Raw genomic sequence first — 20,302 nt, 5'->3', positions numbered from 1 at the left:
AACTATAATAGTTAAATGCATTGGGTATAAGGCGGTTCAATTATTACACACATCCAAAGGGTTAGGGGACAAAACATTGGCCATAACGCATTCCAACTAAAAACCTTCAAGCCTCATTACCACTAATCAACAGAAAGCAGCAGCACAGAGCAGCTTATCTTGGTTTTACCACACACACCAAAGAAATGCTAAACCTGGAGTCAATGGTCCCCAGGTTTGGCCGGAGTAAGACCGAGTGTTGGTTGATGAATGCTGACACAGTTAATATGTCAACATGACCATGAAAATGTTGCACAAGGACGTTGTGACCCGTGTTTAGCTGCCATGGCGACGCACCATTAAACGTCACGAATGATTTGGAGCTATAGAAATTATTTTCCTTCTACAAAAATACGAAAAACGTTCTGTGTAAAACGTAGAGGTGATTCCTGGAATGTATTAGCCGAGTCATCTTCGTGTTGCACATCAGTCTGAAACGAGCATACTTTATTTGCTGTAGAAAATTCCTATAGCATACAGATTGATTGCACAGTGCTCCTGTCAACAAGTACTCAAACAGTAGAGGAGTGAAGTTGTGAATTTTGTAATCCACTAAGAAAATATGAATGTTTTGTGTGTGAATCGGATTTCTTCTTGCTTTACTCAAAACCTTTACAACAAACTCAGTACAAAACAAGTGTGGATGTAAAAAACGCTTCCTTGATGCAGTAAAAAGCTATTAGTCACAGAAGCAGAGCGCCACCGAAGTGTCTTCATTCAATATGTTCAGCCGATGGCTAGTTACTGGAAAACAACCCTGAGATCTCTCTCACACACACACACACACACACACACACACACACACACACACACACACACACACACACACACACACACACACACACACACACACACACACACACACACACACACACACACACACACACACACACAATTAAGTTTTGGCTGCCGGTCACCGTCCGCGTCGTGGGGTTATCGGACACAATTAGACAGAGACGAGGACTGGCTCGTTGTGCGCTGAAAATCATGAAAGGAGAGGGCCATGTTTATAAGATAACGATCGACTGCAGCAGAAGTGTAATGATGCCGACGAGACCGTTTTGATTGGTCGCCTGACGACATTGGATATGCACTCGGCGTTTACTCCCCTTCAGTTATTATTTTTCTTTCGCTTGACGCGACCGCTGTCTGTTTGAGTCATTGGCCCCGGCGCGACCCTCAGGCCAGGCAGGTCTGGCTGTGGTCCGAGTCCTTGCTGGCCGTCCCGTTGGTGCTGCCCGACGCGGGGCTGCCCAGCAGGCCGGCCCCGGCGTCCTGGCGCTCCTCCTGGCCGTCGCCGTCCGGCGGTCGCGGGGGCGGCGGGCCGGTCCAAGAGAAGTAGTGAGGTAGGCTGGTTAGGATCAGGGAGCCCAGGAGGAAGCAGCAGCCCGCCGCCACCAGGGAGGTGATGTAACTTCCTGTCCGGTCCCGGAGATAACCTTCAAAATAAAAGACTGGTTTTATGACTTTTCCCGGTCTCTAAAACGACACAGAAAGGAGGCCCAGAAAGGAGGCCCAGAAAGGAGGCCCAGAAAGGAGGCCCAGAAAGGAGGCCCAGAAAGGAGGCCCAGAAGGGAGGCCTGGGATTGTTGTGGGGAACTGTAATCCTACACCCTGTGACCCGCGGCATGTGTTTTAAACTGCTGATGGCTGGACTTTGTACTGAAGGGTGTTACGAGGCTCCCCTGATGTCCTGAATACACCACTTTCCTCTTTCCCCTTCATGTACTGTGTGCAAGTTATCAAGGCATACGATTGTGAATGAATGCTTGATGAGCGACAGGTTGGTGTTAAAACCTCGGCCAAATCAGGACCGGCCTTGGCCGTTCATACAGGTTAAAGCCAGGACAATCCTGCAGTTTAAAGTTTAAAGTCGTTTAAGTTGAAATTTGTTGAAAGTTTAACGACTTTAAACAACCTTTAAAGTCGTGTGTCTCTTGTCTCAGAGACACACCTACGGCTCAACATCCATCGTCATAGCAATCGCAATGTGTGTACGAACCGACATTTAAAAAGGTCTGCCACGTCGCACCGGCCCACAGAGTCCCTCCCCGCCCCATCCCCCTCCTCATCGGACCACCCCCCCGGGGGTCTCACCTGACAGCGGCGGGCCCAGCAGCCCCCCCACGCTCTCCAGCATGGACAGCAGCCCCAGGGCTCCCACCATCCGGCCCATGCCCACGATCTCGGGCACGCCGGCGAACACCAGCGAGGTCAGGGCGCCGGCGCAGAAGCCGTAGCCCAGCCCGAAGCCCAGCAGCAGGCCGTAGGAGCCCGCCACCGACGCCAGGGGCATGAGCACGATGAACACGCCCGTGAGCCCCGTCCAGCCCGTCAGCATGTGGACGAGGCGGGCGCGGCCCAGGTCCGTCAGCCAGCCCGCCGCCACCCGGCCCACGATGTCGGCGGCGCCCGTGGCCGACATGACGAAGGCGGCGCGGTACTCCGAGTAGCCCGCCTGCCGGCTGTGCGCCACCAGGTGGACGTAGGGCACGAAGTAGCCCGCGTTGAAGAAGGTGATGGCCAGCGTGTAGGTGAGGAAGGGCCCGTGCGCCAGCAGCGACAGCTCAAGGTAGCGGTACACCCGCCGCAGGAGGCTCCGGAACGCCGAGGCGCCACTGCCGCCGCCGCCGTTGTCCGCCTGGAGGGAGGGATCAGGGGAGGAGCCTCAAGATGGCGTTGAACAGGTCGGTGTCGTTACAGGAAACCGTCCTTAGGTTTTATAGGCCGTGCGAAGCTATTGGCAGTGTTGCCAGATCGGGCCAGAATTCCCGCCCCAATCTGGCAACACTGGCTGCAACGAGCTGCAGCCAGTGTTGCCAGATTGGGGCGGGAATTCTGGCCCAATCTGGCAACACTGGCTACGGGACTTGAGCTAGCTTGAACACGGATCAATGCTAAACCAAAAGCCCAAACCCAGGCCCAGCCCAGGTGACCCCAGTACCCCACCTTGCCCCCAGCCTTGGGGGGCGGGGGGGCCTTCTTGCGCGTGGGGCGGATGAGTGCTCCGCAGGGCACGATGTTCAGGCTGAGCCCCCCCAGGATGAGCAGGGAGCCCCGCCAGCCGAAGTTGTCCAGCATGTACTGGAAGAGCGGGGCGAACACGAAGGAGGAGACGCCCACGCCCGTGAAGCCCACGCCCAGGGCCAGGGTGCGGCGCCGCGTGAAGTGGGCCATGACCGTGGCCACCATGGGGGTGAAGACCAGGGACCAGCCCAGGCCTGGAGGACGAGATCACGACAATGGATCAACTCAATGATCGATCAGACTCACTCATTGAGGGAGCCCAAACGTAGAGGAAACGTGGTCCGTGGTCGGCAGACTAAAGGGCAGATTATGGTTCCACGTCGACGCAACGCAAGGGGGTTTACGGACCCGTTACGTCGCTGCGGACCCTCCTTGCGTCCACCATAAGGGCCCGACGTGCGCCTCCCAAAAAAGGGTAACCTTGTGTCGAGGCGACGCAGCGGCGAGGGCTGTGATTGGTCCGCTCACTAAAACCCGAGGCAGAACCGAAACAGCTTGACGGCTGCGTCGAAGCGTCTACGCGGTCATTGCGTTGCGTCGACGTGGGAGCATGGTCAGCCCTTCAAAGCAGTGTGCATTGTGAGTGGACGTGCCTGAGGTGAGGCCCATGGTGAGGTAGAGGTGGGGCAGCGAGCGGGCCTGCGAGGCCAGGATGAGGCCCAGGCTGGCCAGGACGCCCCCCGCCATCACCACGCGCTGGGCGTCGTACGCGTTGCACAGCGCCGTCCCCAGCGGACCTGCGGACAGACAGACGGACGGACGGACAGACAGACGGGCACATGAGGGCAAATACAACGGAAGTAACAGATATACATACGTAAATACATCCCCACATGCAAAGTATACACGTGTACGCAACAGACAGACAGACAGACAGACAGACAGACAGACAGACAGACAGACAAGAGTCCCGGTTGCGGCGCTTACTGCAGAGCTGCTGTGTTGCCACGCCGATGGAGGTGATCCACGAGATGGCCTGGGCACTCTCCTGGAAGTACTGCACAAACTCCACGAAGAACGCCCCCAGGCTCCGGATCAGCCCGAACACCAGCGTGGAGCACACGAACAAGGCCCCGACCATCACCCAGCCGCGGGCCCCATCCTGGGCTAGGGCCCCCGGGGTTGCTCGCTCCGCCCCGGGGCTCCGTGCTGGTTGCTCTACCCTCGCCGTAGCCATGGCTACAGGGGTAGAGTCGGGTAAAAATTGTGGATTGTTTCAAACGTTTTGTTGGAGATGTAATAGTGTGTTTAAAAAAGAAAATGTAATGTGTACATTTTGATGCCTGTTTTTACTTTAAATCGGTTTTCCTCCAACTTTGTTGCGGTTCAAATGAAATGTTGAGAAGAGTTGAGGCCGATTTAGAGTTGTTAGTGTGTTTGACCCCCAGCCAAAAGGTTGTGGGTTCAAACCACATGTCGGCAGCCTACATGTAGGCATTCTTGAGCCTAACAACTATCTGCTAATTTACAACTAAAAAAGACAAATAGCAATGATAAACACACAAAATGCTATTTTTTTTTTCTTTGACTAGATTGACGCCTTGATAGTCGGCTCTATGAATGATTGCACCGGACTAACACATAAGCACTAAATCCACGCATGCGTGAATGTATAGCTTTGACTTTAAAATACCAGTTGAGTCAACTTGAAAGTAAAAGTCCTTTGTTAAATAGCAACTCGATGTGCAAAAGTTATATTCCGCTTATTTAGTGTCAAAAACTAGATTTAAAAGTACTTTTGCGAAATGATATCGCTTTGTTTCCCATTTAAACCTTACCTGCGATGGGTGAGGCGTGTGACACCACCAGCAATTAATGATCGATAATCGAACTGATCCAAAGCCTGCGAAATACACGAGAGACCCCTTCAGTATGTCGCCTAACCACCACTATCTCTGCACTCCGTGCAATGGTTCAGTCCTCGTAACGGAGTGTGCAACACGTCTCAACTCAAAGGGCATGACACCCTGGATTCTATGCAAATAACACTTGTTTACACGGGTCCTTTTCTCCGGCTGTCAAGGGCTCTAGTTGTTATCTCGCTTTCACAAAGCCAGATATTACAAACTGGAAACCTGATTGATACACACACATTGCCCATATTTAATATCTTTACAATTAATGTCGGTTATTAATAAGTATGTTAATAACCCTTTGCAATAACCTAGTTTCGCATCCCTATGGAGAAAGTGTTTTCCCTGTCAAAGCTTTGTAAGAGGTACAACACCGGCGGCGTCTACCGTTTCCTGTCGCCCGTTGTGGCCAGCCCATCCTCCGGTCACCGTAGGGGGATTAATGATGAGTTTTAGACTAAAACGAGATATTAAATGACAGATAAAGGACAAGCCGTTGATTACAGGCACGCATGGAAAAACAAAAACAATGTTTCTACCGTATGAAAACGTTCCAAACGGTCTCAAAAGATTCCTGCCGATCAAAGTTGCCTTAACCTCGGAGACCGCGTCACCGACACCGCTGATTCATGTTATTCCCAAATTCAGGCTGTCTCCACCTGTCTTTCTGATCATCTTAACCCATGGGTCCGTATCGTAGTGTTATTATTTTAACCATTCGCCGACTGTAAACAGGCAGTTCAACAGCACACAACTACGCATGCGCACAATTGCTGTGCGCACGTGCACAACGCCGGGTTGCGTTCAGATAGTATTTTTGGGCTTAGGAAGGTTCCTAACTGACTTCAATGATCCGGAAGTATCTAATGCCGCTTTTCCACCGCACATGTAGCTCGACTCGACACGACACGACTCGACACGGTAGCAGCGCGGGTGCTTTTCCACCGCAAATAGTACCTCCGGGACGTGGGCGGGGTCGTCTGCGCGAAAGGGCCGTGACGTATTTTTGTACGCGACGCAAACTACACCTACGTAACCCACACATGGACAGAACCCACATAACAACAATGGAGAACATCGATGCGATGGTATTCGTGTTCGTATTATTAGCTGGCATGTTGAAGAAGTGGAATATGTTGACTGCGGCGCTACTATGGCTGTTCTATCGTTACCAGCATGGTTGCCATGTCGCTCTCGTGACTTCGTCACACTCTCTGGCCAATCAGTGGCCGGCCGTCTGCCGACGTCACCTTTTAGCATCGGCTCAGCCGCTTGGAACCTAGAGCGAGGCGGTACTAGAAAAAGCAGCCACTTGAGGTACTAGATCGCAGTGGAAACGCAAAAAAGGCGAGCTGAGTCGAGTCGAGTCGAGTCGTGTCGAGCTGGTACCATGCAGTGGAAAAGCGGCATAAGTGGCCGCCTTGATAAGAGCAGGCAGAGTTATCATCATATTAAGGATAGGTGCTTCAGTGCTTACTTTCTTATCATTTAGCATAGGTAACACTTGACCATCCTTTACGCAAGGAAAGGAGGAACATTGAAAACGACGCACCATTCGTCCATTCATTAAAAACAGACAATCAATTGCATTACATGAATGAATTTTGTTCATGATACAACCCAATTACTATCATGTCCATGCATATGAGTGGACATTAATGTGAGCGTGAGCAACCATGATCAATGTTACAACAATTTTCTTTATATCCCATTTGTGATTGGTCTTCGTTGCGTTTTTTTCATGGGGGCTCCCACATTTATATCCGCCGTCGCACAATGACGTAGTGTGAAGTCGGATAATTTTAGCACAAAGGTTGTCTTTTCCTGAATCTGAATGAATTCTCCTTCACATCATTCCTTTGTCCTCCTGACGTTCTTCATCGAGGTCAATGAAAATAGCTTAGGAAAGGACATTGGAAGTGTTCTCACTATCTGAGTGCCGTCCCGGGCTGGGCTTCAGTTACCAATGCTCAAAGGCTTTCCTTTCAACTCGCAATGAAGATAGATAAGGGCAGCAAAGTCGATAGTTCACTTTTTATTATCTCTTGGGCATGCCAAAGTTGTTATTAAATCTGAATTTGGTGTGTGTGTGTGTGTGTGTGTGTGTGTGTGTGTGTGTGTGTGTGTGTGTGTGTGTGTGTGTGTGTGTGTGTGTGTGTGTGTGTGTGTGTGAAGGGGAGGCTAGGCTATTGTGAGACATTTAGATGTGTTGAGTGGTGTGAGAGGATGGATGTGTTGGACTACAGAACCATAACTAAATCTTAACCATGAGTAAGATTTAAATATGGTTCTGTATAGTCCAGCCCTATAGATACTAAATACTAATTCCCCTTACAAGTGGCTAGCCATTTACAATCACATATCAGCTATTCGAATATTGGCCTGAATCATGTGCTCATTCATTCGGAAATAACTCTGACCTTACTGTCCTACCTCTTCCCATGAATAATGAGGGGACATTTGGGACAAAAATGCCCTTATGGTAATTTGGCAAACCCAAATAAGATGGAGGATGGTTGTGCTCATTGGAAAGCCCCCCATTCATCAACCTCCCCCCCTGTTTGTCTGAAAAACCAAGACAATGGGCTTGTAGCCACAACTCATGGGAGACAAGGGAAAGGGCTATGATGACAGAGGCTGAGAGAGTGAGGCAGGGCCCCACTACCACCTCCTCTATTGTAACTCCTACAAGAGGAACCCACACTGGCAAGGCTGTGCAGCCCCGAATGGTGCCCCTCCGGAAACACCTGCCCTACGCGTTGTTGTTTCCTCCCCACCAGACCTCACGGCAGAGATGTGGACTCACAAGTCGCATGGTGGTCACATAATTTGGACTTGAGTCAGACTCGAGTCATGATTTTGATGACTTCAGACCCGACTTGACAAAATTACGCATGACTTGCGACTCGACTTAGACTTGACTGCTATTGACTTGAGGCTTGACTCAGACTTTGCCTCTTTGACTTGTAATGACTCGACATGTCTTGAGTCAAAAACATTTATTGTTTTAGATATCTAACATATTTCCCGCCTGGAGGGCTAGACACCCAAGATGCATTCATTTCCGTGAAGATGAAAGAAAAAAAATCAGCGTGCGAAGACAAATCTACACCTCTATCTTCAATAATATCAAAACAAAATTTCGATATCATTTATACTGTATTCAGAATAATAGTTTTAGTTTCATATCAGCTGCATTTTGTGTTGGTCCCATTGAAGCCGTCTGGCATGCCTCTGACACTTAAAGCGATACTTCACCGGTAGGGATATGAAGGTTATACGAAGTAAATAATTCAACGTATTATAAATGTGCAAAAAGTAATTGAAATCGGTTCATTCTAGCCTGAGAAAAGGCAGAAAGTGTCTCTCTGGCTCAAAGGTAAGAAATCCTCAAACTACCACAGTGCATTGCGTTGCTGCACCGTCCGCCTGTTTCCGTTTGGAGGGGGAAGGAAGGTCCTAGCTCGAGTGGTAGTGCGAGCAAACTTTGTGTAAATATATCCCCGTGATACGTTGACTGGTTTAGACTTCTGCCTTCATTTTTTCAAACGCATCATTTGTATTTTACTGTACAGCATAAAAACATTTGCTAATTACAGTAGCTCAGCATATCAAGTATTTGTACTCAACCTTTTCTCCCCAGTTGAAATAAGTGTTTATCGTATACAGTAGGCCTACTTTAGTATAACAGCACTTGGGTTACTAAACAAATCACAACAACCAACATGAATTGTAGGTTTTATTCATGAAAAAAATTGAACTATTTACAAAAATAAAACGTGTAGGGTAGACAAAATAGTCACAGCTCCTCTTGAGCATCTGTCTCCTGGTAGCCACGGTACTGCCCATCTTGTGCTGGGCGATTAGCTCAGATGGCCTGGACAACACAGACGGCCAATACTGTCTAAGAAAGAAAGAGAACATTAGCAACGCAATATAAAAATTATGCCTTGAGTAGCCTATACATCATTACACAGACTTCCAGCTAACGTAACATAGCCTATGCTCTGCCAATAAGATCGGCTACTTTCGGATAACTAGGCTACATTGTCACGTTCCCCGGGACTCAAAACTATTGTAGCCAATGTGATAGTAAAAAACAACAACACTTACTCTTTGCTCAGACGTCTGTTTCTCCCGGCGGGCTTTGGCTAGCGTTTCCAGTTCACTTTCTGGGTCCGGAAATATGTATCCAATACCCAACTGATCAGATGAGGCGTAAAGCCTGGGGGAGAGGTTACACACATGGCCTCGTCCACGCCAGATTCAGCCATTTATTCTAGAAGAAACTGGCATCGCTGAAATTCGCTGCAGCACAGGGAGTATGTGCTAGTGTTTATAGGCGAGCTAACCGGCGCGCTCCGGCTCCTCGTCCATGGCAACCGGCAGGGCTTGTTCAGCTGCAGCCGCAGCAGCCTCCCCCTCTATTTGTGTCAATTCTTCCTGGCTGTATTGTGGCTCGTACTAATAGCGCTGAATGTCCAAATCCAACAATAGATTTTCAAAATCCACTTTGGCTGTTACACATTATAAATTTGTTCTTGCGGGAAAGAAACATGGCTGACATTGTGTTTACATCTCGTACGCGGGCTCCTGCCCCCCCTCATTCCTTATTGGTGGGCTCACAAATTTGCGGAACTATAGTGGTTTGTAGTCCTCGGCCCTTCTAGCAGGCGAGCAAAGTTCTCCCGAGTCAAACGGGTCATTTGTCGTCATCTCGGGAGGACATTAGATCAGGAAAGCTGGGCCAAGGGAAGACGGGTTAGACTGAGGGAAAAAAAACTTATTTTTTATATTACAATAGCGATTTTATAATGGTAGAAAGCCGGTTCTGAATGGGTGAAGTATCCCTTTAAGACATCGTAAGTTAACTAAATCATTTTTCAAACGTTTACCTTCGTTAAAAAAATGTCACAAATCTACACACTCGTATCTTCAATAATATCTAAACGTCATTTCTAGATCATTCATGCTTTTTTCAGAATTACAGTTTAAGTTGCATATCATACCTCATGCATAATACCATTACTACTACTACCAAAATACTTCTAAAAATTCGGCACATACACATATCATAACGCATTTGAAGACAGAAACAATGAACATATTATAACTGTATTGATAAGAAATGGTGTCGTGGAATCTATTAACGACTTATCTAATTCACTTCAACTAGCTATACGCAAGGGGAATCGAAGAGTCCGGGTCAAGTATTGATGGAGAGTAACCCGCAAACGAGAGACAACAAAGCCGAGTGAGATTTGCAAAGACACTCCCGAATGATTCTCGTCCGCTCCTTTTATACCCAATCCTTACATATTATGAGGTCGGACTTGCATAAAATGTTGATTTGCATAGCACATTTTCCAAGTCACAGCTTTACCCTTGACCACTCATTAACCACAAATGTTGATCTACGTAGCATATTTTTCCAGGTCACAGCTTTACCCTTGAACATACATCAACCATTATGCATAGGGAACGATGGTGTACATGTGAGCTTTACCCTTGAAAAAGCACACAAGATAGGAACAGAGTGAACTTGCTCCCTGGCGCCATGTCAAACCTAACTTATACGGGAGAGGTGATCAGCTACCTTCCACCATTAAAGTATCGATATGTTTTATAGGCGTAATAATAATGGCACTGTAAATTAGAGTGATGTTGAAATAATGATCAATAGAATAATGACATTAAGTAAAAAAAACATGGTGACTTGTTCAGGACTTGAAAAAGTTTGGGACTTGGACTTGGACTCCACTTGGCTTTGATGTGCCTTTTTCCTGTCTTGACTTGGGACTCGACTCAGACTTGACTGCTAAGACTTGGGACTTACTTTGGACTTGCCAAACAGTGACTTTGTCCCATCTCTGCCTCATGGTACAAAAGAAGACCAACACTCTTTCCCTAGCACCCCCTCACTTGTGCGGAAAAGCAGATTTAACAAGAAGTAATTCACAGTGTGTGAGAAGGAGGATGCTCATGTGTCAGAGAGAGAGAGTTAGCAGAGGGGTTTCACTGGTTGAACTCAGACTAACGTCTGGCAGTGTTGTATATTCTGTACAGATGAACACTTCATTATTCATTCAGATTAGAGTACATTCCTTTTACAGTGAGTGTAGACCTACAAATGTGCTACTGCAAAGGGAACAATTGATGGAGAATACAAATGATATGTCACCATAAATTATGCAAAACATGTTGTTCCTTTACATTAGTCAAATCTCCAGTTTTTCCACATTCATGTTGTGGTTAATGAAATGTTGTGTTATATTTTCTGAGTATTACAGTAGAAAATGATACAGACGCCAATGTTCCAAATTATCAAAGAGATGTAATTTTATTTGTATCAAAAAACTGTCTTTGTCCAGCAAAAGAACTCTACATTAATGTGGAATACAAATGTATTTTCTTATTGCTTATAAATCGACCTTATTCATTTTTACAATATCTCCTATTCCATTATTCATTTTATGTACAAGGCAATTCAGTCCTTTGCCAGCTTGGACTATAAAGAAGTTACTGATTTGTAGACGTCTTTTAAATAGGAACTGGTACAAATAATTAAACTGCCAAATTTGACATCAAACATTCAGGCCCCAGGCCATGAGACTCAACAATAAAATATTAATTAAATTACCATTTAAGATGATGAAAGAATATTCACTGACTATACAAAATACAAGTGAAATATTAACATTGTTCTAAAAGCTACTTCAGACATTTACGATTATAAACACTTTCAACACTAAAACCCTGATCAAATAACTTTGATCCCAACCAATTAGTCGTATGGTGATTGATTATTCCAAATGTATAAATGTCAGTAATACATTTCTTCCTAAAACCAAGCCTTGACTATGTTCCTCACTTCCTCCGTCCTTCCTTCAACACCTCTGCTCCCCAACGTGCTTCATCAGTCTTCACTGCACTTTGTGCCATCTTGCTTCATACTTTTCATCAGCGCACACTCAGCATATCTGAGCCTCTGCGCTGCGTCTCCCCTTTCCCAGTCTTCGCACTTGCTTTCACTTTCCCTCAACAAATCGCTTCATTTAAAAAAACCTCCGCTGCTCTTTCTCATATACCAACCCTAGGCTTTCTGCATTTTGACATCAAGCGGGTCCCTTCACATTCTTACCGTCTAACTTCTCTGCTCTCTTCCTGCGTCCTTCACTATTACTGAATCCTTATCCCCGGAATCCTCCCACTCTCACATCACAACACGCTCTCCAGCTCTGTGCCGTCACGCCATCCCCGTGGCCTCAGTCACTGTGGTGGGTGTGGTCGCCGTGGTTCGGGGCCCCAGCAGCTACGGGGGGCCCCTCAGCAGGCCTGCAGGAGGGGCTGGTAGCCCTCCGACAGGACCTTGTAGCGCACTTTGGTGTTGGTGATGGCCCCGTGCTTCTGCCGCAGGTGGAGCCTCAGCTGGCTCTTGTGCCGGAAGTGCAGGTCACACTGCTCACACTGCAGGCCGCGGGGGAGGGGAGGGGTCAAAAGGTCAGCATGGACACAAAGGAGCACATCGTGGTTCAATGTCCGCTGGGTCAGACCGAAGAGTGGTGTTTATCGGAGACTAGCTAACGACATACGCCCGCTCTACTCCCAACCAGAGCTCTAGTGTTTTAGGCCCGACATCAGATGGTCAGCGATACAATGGCCTTTAGAAAAGGGTTTGACCTCGTGGTCGTGTTCTGACTCACTGATTTCGGCTGTAGCACATCTTTTTATAAATGAATGATGAATTGAAATAAGTGCCTTAAGTCTTTACGACCCTAATGTCTCTTGTAGCTGTAACGACCAAGCATTGGTACCAATAAAGTAGGGTCTCTGTTTGAGTGTGTAGAGTAGAGATGTGTGTGTGTGTGTGTGTGTGTGTGTGTGTGTGTGTGTGTGTGTGTGTGTGTGTGTGTGTGTGTGTGTGTGTGTGTGTGTGTGTGTGTGTGTGTGTGTGCGTGCGTGCGTGCGTGCGTGCGTGCGTGCGTGCGTGCGTGCGTGCTTGTGCGTGCGTGCGTGCGTATGTGTGAGCAACCCACCGTGTAGGGCTTCTCCCCGGTGTGTATGCGCAGGTGGCTCTTGAGTGTCTGCAGGTGTCTGAAGCGGGTGCCACAGGTGTGGCAGGGGTAGGGCTTCTCCCCCGTGTGGATGAGCACGTGGGCCCTCAGGTGAGCTACCTGATGGGGGAGGGGGGAGAGAGGGAGAGGGAGGGATAGGGGGAGATATAACTTCATTCTCCAAATGATTCTCCTCTGACGTGCAGAGGTAGTTTCATAACTATCATCTTCTAAATATCGAATATCTCTCTTTAAATCCTTTGAAATACATGGTATGGACATGGAGGGTCAAACCGAATTTAAAGTGTCATCGTATCTCATGCATGAGGGTCGCTCTGTGACAGTGGTTTTCAATGCCAAGCCAAAAAGTAATCGTGGTTTGTATTATTATTCTGCTGTTCATGACCTGCTTTGCGAGTCAGTAACTTTCCCCCCTTTCGATTGGTGCCACGAGTTGATCGCGGTCGAAGTCCCCTGCGCAGCTGCTGCCTCACCTGGACGAATCGTGCGCCGCAGGTGTCACAGCGGTAGGGCTTCTCCCCCGAGTGGATGCGGGCGTGGGTCTTCAGGTTGGCCGGGCGGTTGAACTGGGCGCTGCAGACGTTGCAGCGGTACGGCTTGTCCCCTGCTGCGGAGAAAGGGGGGACGGAAAAGGGGGTCATCTAGTGTCGGAGGTTAGGGCTGGGTGGAGAGTTGGGGGATGTGTAGGTGGAGGGGTGGATGTTCACGCTGGTAGACTATAGATGGATGGGTGGATGTTGGTACATATATAGATGGATGGATGTGATATATACTGTATATGTGATATATATGATGATGGGTAAAGGGGTGGACGGATGGATGGACATTGTTGCATGCATGATGATGATAATCAAGATGGCGTCTCACCGGCAATAAGCGCCTTGGTGCCGATGACGTTCCCGGAGTACAGGTACGGCGCGTGGCCGTCCTCCCGCTTGAACGCGCGCTGGCTCGGGTGGGCGTGGTCTGCGGCGGGCGCCGGCGGGGGGAGGGGGAGAGAGGAGCACGCCGCTCCCTGGGAGACCTCCACAGAGGGGGGTGGTCCGAGGGGAGGGGCTTGGCCAGAACCCTCGTAGCAGGAGGCCCGCCCCTGTCTGAAACACAAACGTCATTGGTCGGTCAGAGGGCGGGTCCAGGGTGCTAGGTAGCATAACCCCGCCAGGGTTTATAGAACGGTGAACTTATTCGAGTGTGTGTTGCAGGTGACCAATCAAATGTGTTATTTTTGGGAGGGAGGAATCTGCACCCCAAAGTGGACACGCCCCTGCCGTCTTTCACAATGAGACTTTCCAATCAGATTCACGGCCGAAGAAAAGCACGAGGCTCGATGTGTGTTTTATCCGTGAGCCCACCTATCAATCTGACCGGGCACTTCTCCAGGCCACGCCTCTGTGGGTGCGTCAGATGACACAGCGGTCCTCTGGGAGATGGGCGTGTTCCTCTCTCCTGGCTCCTCCTCCTTCACCGTGGGGACGGCACAGAGAGGGTTGAGGACGATGTACTTGTACTTCTTCCAGTTACAGGCCTTGGGGTCGGGGGGAGGCTTGGTCACACCCTTGAGGAAAGAAATAAAAAAAATAGTACAATGTAATGTTTCAAAAATGCAACTCTCTCAAAAAAAAAAAGTTAAGTAGTATAAAAAATATTGTATGCATCTTTTGACCCTTTATTAGCGACTAGATCGTTTTGTGAATGAAGCTATAATAGCAGCGTCTGTTCCCTGGTCCTGCTCTGTGCAGGGGGGGGGGGGGGGGGGGGGGGTCCCGTACCGCGAGGTGACATGTGTTGGACTCGGCGGGGGAGCTGGGCTGGCCTCCGGAGCGGGTGGGGCTGGTGGGGCTGTCGGGGGAGGGGTTGGGGCAGCCCGCTAGGGGCGACCGCCGCTCCAGCTTCGTCTCCTTGGGCCTGGGCTCGCCGGCCGGGAAAGCCCCTGGCTTCACGGAGAGGCCGGCCTCCCGGGGGAACCTGAGCGGGAGGAACAACACAGGAAGTGATGTAAGGGCTGTGTCGTTATCAGACAAAGGCAGACGCAAACAGGCGCTCGCACCTGCAGGCACGCTCCCCGGACCCCCCCACCCCCCACCCCCTGCACAAACATCCCCCGGTCACATAAAAATAGTGCACACACACACACACACACACACACACACACACACACACACACACACACACACACACACACACACACACACACACACACACACACGCACACATTGTCCCAACACCAACAAACATAAGTGCCAGCACACACAAGTCTTTCCGATTAACATCACACTTAAAACGCTCACACACCTACATGGCATTTTAATGAGGGTAGCTTTACAGTAAGATGAATCGAAGAGGTAACCCAGGATACATAAACCATCATCCCAAATCCCCATACTACAGTTCCCACCCGTATCCCTGGGACCCCTTTGCATTGTAAACAGGGTAAAGGTCTCCACAGACCCATAGTGACACACACAACCATCTGGGTACCTGGCTGCCTGGGCTGGCAGTGGCCCGGGGGCGCTGGGCGTGAGCTGGAGGGTTTGGGGGGGCAGGCCCCCTCCTCCTCGGGGGCCTACGGAGACGACAGACACCCTGGAGTCCAGCTCCACTTGAGGGTGTTCAGCACCCATCTGCTCCCTGGACAAAGAACAACCAATCAGAAACCCGCACTATGTACATTAGTGAGTAGCAGAAATCGAATCTGTGGGTGAGTGAAGAATTTTTTGGGGTGCACCTTTTTTTTCTTTCTGATTGGTTCTTGTTGGTATCTCATCATCATCAGAATACACAAAATGGCATCACTGGCACTAACAGATGCTTGCTCTATGCTTTCCATAATCATTTCTGTGTTTGATGTTAACATCATTGAATTCCCTGTAAAGGTTCTCCAGAACCTCCTGGAGGTCTCACTCACATCAAATCTAAAGAACGCATAAAACGGTTTATTCAGTTCATCCAAATTAACACATTTGAAGTGTTCTCCTACTCTACAGCCAGGTTGCAGGACAATACTCCTTGAAGTGGAGGAGCTCCCGACTGGCCACAGAAACCCACTGAAAGGCAGTGATCGTGAGTGTATGCGTGGTGTGTGAGTGTGATTAGCCGTTGCAAGCCGTTTTGAAAATCGAGCTCTTTTGACATCACAAGTGGGCCTGTCCACCTAGATGTGTCCTGGATAGATCAGTCTACCAGCCTACACGTTGCTCATCTATCCGTCACACATCTAGGTGGACACGCCCACTTGTGATGTCAGAAGAGGCCGATTTCCAAAACGGTGTGTAACGGTTAATCCCACTCACACCTGGTGGTCTAATGTGTCACCTTTAAGAACCCGATCCAGTGATCAATCCGTTTTCCCCCAAAACCCCTCCCATCCTACCCCGTCCTCAACACGACCCCCTCCACTGTCGAACCACGGCCCCCGGGGGCCCACAGGACGCGGCCCACGCCCTCCTCACCTGTGCAGCTGCATGAAGGCGCGGCAGGTGTCGGCCACGTGCTCCATCTGCAGGTGGGTGGCGGCGGCCAGCACGCCGGCCACGCTGCGGTGGCTCAGCGGCAGGCGGGACGTGTACATGAAGTCCAGCAGCAGGGAGACGCTGGCCACGTCCAGGCCGCCGGGCAGCGCCACCGTCAGCGGCTGGAGGCCCGCGGCGCCGCCTTGGAGCGACAGGCGCCGCGAGTACAGCGAGTAGAAGAACCCGCTGGGGGAGAGGGGATGAGACGGAGCGATGGGTGAGTCAGTGAGTAAGGTATACTTTTGTTATGCAGCACCTTTCGTACAGGGATTGCAGCTCAACGTGCTTTGCATAGAATCAGGATGAAGATAAAGGACATTGTCAAAACCCTAATGATCTGTATTACAGTAATAACAAAAGATGATGACACCAGGGTGAGGATTGTACGTGTGACGTGTGGATGGGTGGTCTGCTGTTTACACATGGTTTTAATCCGTAGACGCTGAATGCCCGACGCGGGTTTGCGTTGTCAGGACTGGTTCTCTAACAACAACCTAACGGTGACATGTTATACCACCAGGGGTGAGTGGGATTAGCCGTTACAAGCCGTTTTGAAAATCTGCCTCTTCTGACATCACAAGTGGCGGGTGGGTCCACTTAGATGTTTGACGGATAGATGAGCAACGTCTGCTACAGTCAACTGGGTAGGCTGGTAGACTGATCTATCCAGCATACATCTAGGCGGACACGGCCATCTTTGATGTCAGTGAGGCCGATTTTTTATTCTTTTTTTTAAACGTCTTAGTACGGCTAATCACACTCACACCTGGCAGTATAATGTGGGAGCTTTCAATTAACTAGTATTCATGTGATAACTGCATCCCCCACAATGCATCATGAACAACATCGGTGTTGTGAAGTGAGGTCGTCAAATAGGGCCCAGGTTTAATGGATAGTTTTGAAATCGTTGAGCGCTTCATGTGTTTCAGATGTTCTTACACAGCTCGCGATAAGTGTGTAGTTACCCAAATAGTAGCAAATAAAGTTCACATGAGTTCATGTGGGAGTCGTTCGTCTTCAAGGAGAGGGTATAAAGAGAAGATAGACCACAAAGGTCTGAGACTGGTCAAAGGGTCAAGCGAGCAGCACAGGAAAGAGCTTTGAAAAAGGGAGTGAAGTAGGAGGATGACTATCATGAGCTCGATAAGCCGAAAACAGGAAGCCGCCGAGTGGGGGAAGTGTTAGGGGGAACAATAACAGACGTGACTCCTCTGTTGTCGTGTGTGCTGACTCTTTAGTGTGTGTGGCGGGGTCCCTGGAGAGATGACTGGTTCAGCAGGATAATAGCTTGGTAGCAACGAGTCGCACCACAAACGAAAGTAGAAAAAGAAAGAGCAGAAATGGGCGAAGTACAACGAAACACGCATCACAAGGCGTCCTTGCGCACGCACGCGCGCACCCACCTGCAGGCGACGAGTACGGCACAGTGCGCGCGTAGATGGGCCCCGCCCACGACCAAGGTGGTGTCCGTCAGCAGGTGGCGCCGCCGCAGCTCGTTGAGGTTCTGCAGGACGTCGCTGGAGTGGCGCGTGTACTCCTTCACGAAGCCCTCGCCCGCCGCCTCATCCATGGGCTCCGCGCGCTGCTCCTGCCAGCCGCCGGTCCAGCGTCCTGCCGTCTCCTCCCTCGTGCTCATCTGTCGTGGACGGACCGCACGAGAGATACTTAGAAATAACCACGTGCTTTTTTTCTTATGAATTTCTTATTTTCTTCGAAACATTGAAGAGGTATTACATTTACAATCATGCCGATATTATCATTTTGTTACTTTATTTATACCTTTTCCGTATATGCAAAAAATAAGATGGCTACATTGAAGAGGTGTTAAAACCATTCAGCTTTGTATGCGATATTCTCAGGGTGAAAAGGAAGCTATATCGTGCACACATTGGTGTAGCTTGTAGATGACCTACCTGGGACTTGTGGGGTGAATAAATAAAGCGGAGTGTCCCAGACACATCTGCTAGGTGAGACCAGCTCCCTACTCGTACCTGTGTGCAACAATAAAACAACCATGCATTTAGTCCTGTCAAATAGTTGACTCACCGATCACTGATTGCTTAACTCTTAATCAAAAACAACTTGGCATGAATAAACACAGAAACACATTTGTTAGGCTATAACTCCATGGACATTAACGCAAGCCATCCCGGGATACATTGTTAAAACTTAACACATGGTTAAAAAATAACTATAAGTCATAATTTCCTGACAAAACAACCAAACCTAAACTTCGAATCAGTCAATCAATCTAATCAAAATGCAATGAAGAACATGCAGATTTGCAGGACTGTGTCCGACCAACTCTCCTCTGCACCGCCCAGAGGCACTATGATTCAAATCAAACCAATCCAGACAACACCACAACACCACCCCCCATTAGAAGCAACACATGTCACAGCGGCACTCACCCCGACCAGCAGGGACGAGAACTAGCCCGCTCGGGGCGGACGTCAAACCTCTCGGAGGGTCGGTGTGCGCCACGCTGTGAAGTAGGTGTCTCTGAGGGTGATGGGGGGGGGGCACAAGTTGACTCGCTGCTACAGCCCACCTCCGACGCTAAGGCTCCCGGCTCTGACTGCTGGTCGCCACCACCACCACCGGGCTCTTTATAACGTCTCGCAGGAAGTGTTCAAACCACCGGCGCTTCTCACTTCCTCTTTCCTCAATGGCCCCACCACACTCCGTGGAAGCAACTCAGGAAAAAGCCCCCCCCCCCCACCAGGCCAGACACTGGGCTTTGAGTATTTTTAGTGGCCTATTAGTTTTTCTAACCCCATTAGTCCCCACAAAGGCATGGCGGGGGAGGGTGATGTTGTTTGTGTGTGTGTGTATTAGTGTGTGTGTGTGTGTGTGTGTGTGTGTGTGTGTGTGTGTGCATGTGTAATAATAATATCAAATGAGGAGCCCGGGAAGATGATGTACGTGAGGGTCTCTCCGGGACGTAGGTGTCACCGTGTTGGAGACACGTATCAACAATCCACCTCCAACGCCTTCCGCGGGATGCTTGAGGAAAACACACGGGCCCAGCGCCAAACAATAACAACAACAAACGAAACGCTGCCACTGGACGGCTGCCACTGACCGCCTGCCACTGACCGCCTGCCACTGACCGCCTGCTCACCACCACCGGGGTGACACAGGTGTTGCTTTTGAATGGTTCATGCACAGTAAACGCTTACCCAGAAAAAAACGAATTGGTACAAGCATTTCCTCTGTTTAGAAAGGGTCTGTTTGGCGCGGTTGCCATGGTGACCGATAAGGGGGGTTTGATTAAAGATGGCCCCCCAGATAAACTGTGTGTCCGGAAACTTCCTGCGTGCCACAGTGGCTGTGATACGAGAGGAGAGAGAGAGAGCGGAAGGAAGGAAGGATACTAGAGATGTTATTGGTGTTGGGTGTGATGGGAGGGGGGGGGGGGGGGGGGGGGTCAATGGGAGATACCTTTTGCTTGATTATGAAAAACAACCGCCACTTCTATGAAATGCGGAGGACAGATGTACAGGAACTGCTTCCTCCTCCGCTGCTACACACACACACACACACACACACACACACACACACACACACACACACACACACACACACACACACACACACACACACACACACACGCACACGCACAAAAACACTCACTCACTCAATGAAAACACTCAAAATACCAATACACACATCCACACTCAAACACACACACACACACACACTCACATACAGAGATACAACCCATATTAACCAGCCGCACACACACTCAGCGCGGGCTGGTTGAAAACAGCCCGTGCAGGACATCCGCCAACACTAA

The 20,302-nt window shown here is 49.5% G+C and overlaps 2 protein-coding genes across 7 annotated transcripts; both read right to left on the bottom strand.

Annotated features, from left to right (window-relative positions):
- Window positions 1-455: 455 nt before the first annotated feature.
- On the bottom strand, window positions 456-5,676 carry LOC130406820 (monocarboxylate transporter 13-like). 5 transcript variants are annotated; one of them, XM_056612472.1, is made up of 8 exons: window positions 5,459-5,676; window positions 5,307-5,376; window positions 4,845-4,909; window positions 3,994-4,245; window positions 3,660-3,803; window positions 2,989-3,260; window positions 2,137-2,680; window positions 456-1,478 (listed from the first exon to the last, which is right to left on the bottom strand). In XM_056612472.1, exons 4-8 carry the CDS (start codon window positions 4,241-4,243, stop codon window positions 1,219-1,221), a joined length of 1,470 nt encoding a protein of 489 aa, XP_056468447.1. In that variant the 5' UTR covers window positions 4,244-4,245; window positions 4,845-4,909; window positions 5,307-5,376; window positions 5,459-5,676; the 3' UTR covers window positions 456-1,218. The 5 variants fall into 5 exon arrangements, with proteins under 5 accessions (XP_056468447.1, XP_056468448.1, XP_056468446.1 ...); XM_056612473.1 differs by having other exon boundaries at window positions 5,517-5,535; XM_056612471.1 differs by having other exon boundaries at window positions 4,360-4,909; window positions 5,307-5,676.
- A 5,213-nt stretch (window positions 5,677-10,889) lies between these two features.
- On the bottom strand, window positions 10,890-19,076 carry LOC130406819 (B-cell CLL/lymphoma 6 member B protein-like). Of its 2 annotated transcripts, none has more exons than XM_056612465.1 (11): window positions 18,915-19,076; window positions 18,417-18,494; window positions 17,907-18,139; window positions 16,444-16,689; window positions 15,473-15,622; window positions 14,764-14,959; window positions 14,347-14,549; window positions 13,862-14,088; window positions 13,468-13,601; window positions 12,956-13,093; window positions 10,890-12,386 (listed from the first exon to the last, which is right to left on the bottom strand). In XM_056612465.1, exons 3-11 carry the CDS (start codon window positions 18,137-18,139, stop codon window positions 12,246-12,248), a joined length of 1,668 nt encoding a protein of 555 aa, XP_056468440.1. In that variant the 5' UTR covers window positions 18,417-18,494; window positions 18,915-19,076; the 3' UTR covers window positions 10,890-12,245. The 2 variants fall into 2 exon arrangements, with proteins under 2 accessions (XP_056468440.1, XP_056468441.1); XM_056612466.1 differs by having other exon boundaries at window positions 13,468-13,598; window positions 18,915-19,070.
- Window positions 19,077-20,302: the final 1,226 nt, after the last annotated feature.

The sequence above is a fragment of the Gadus chalcogrammus genome, chromosome 17 (genome assembly GCF_026213295.1).
Source record: "Gadus chalcogrammus isolate NIFS_2021 chromosome 17, NIFS_Gcha_1.0, whole genome shotgun sequence".
Lineage (NCBI taxonomy): Eukaryota > Metazoa > Chordata > Actinopteri > Gadiformes > Gadidae > Gadus > Gadus chalcogrammus.
This window is presented reverse-complemented; position numbering and strand designations above follow the sequence as displayed.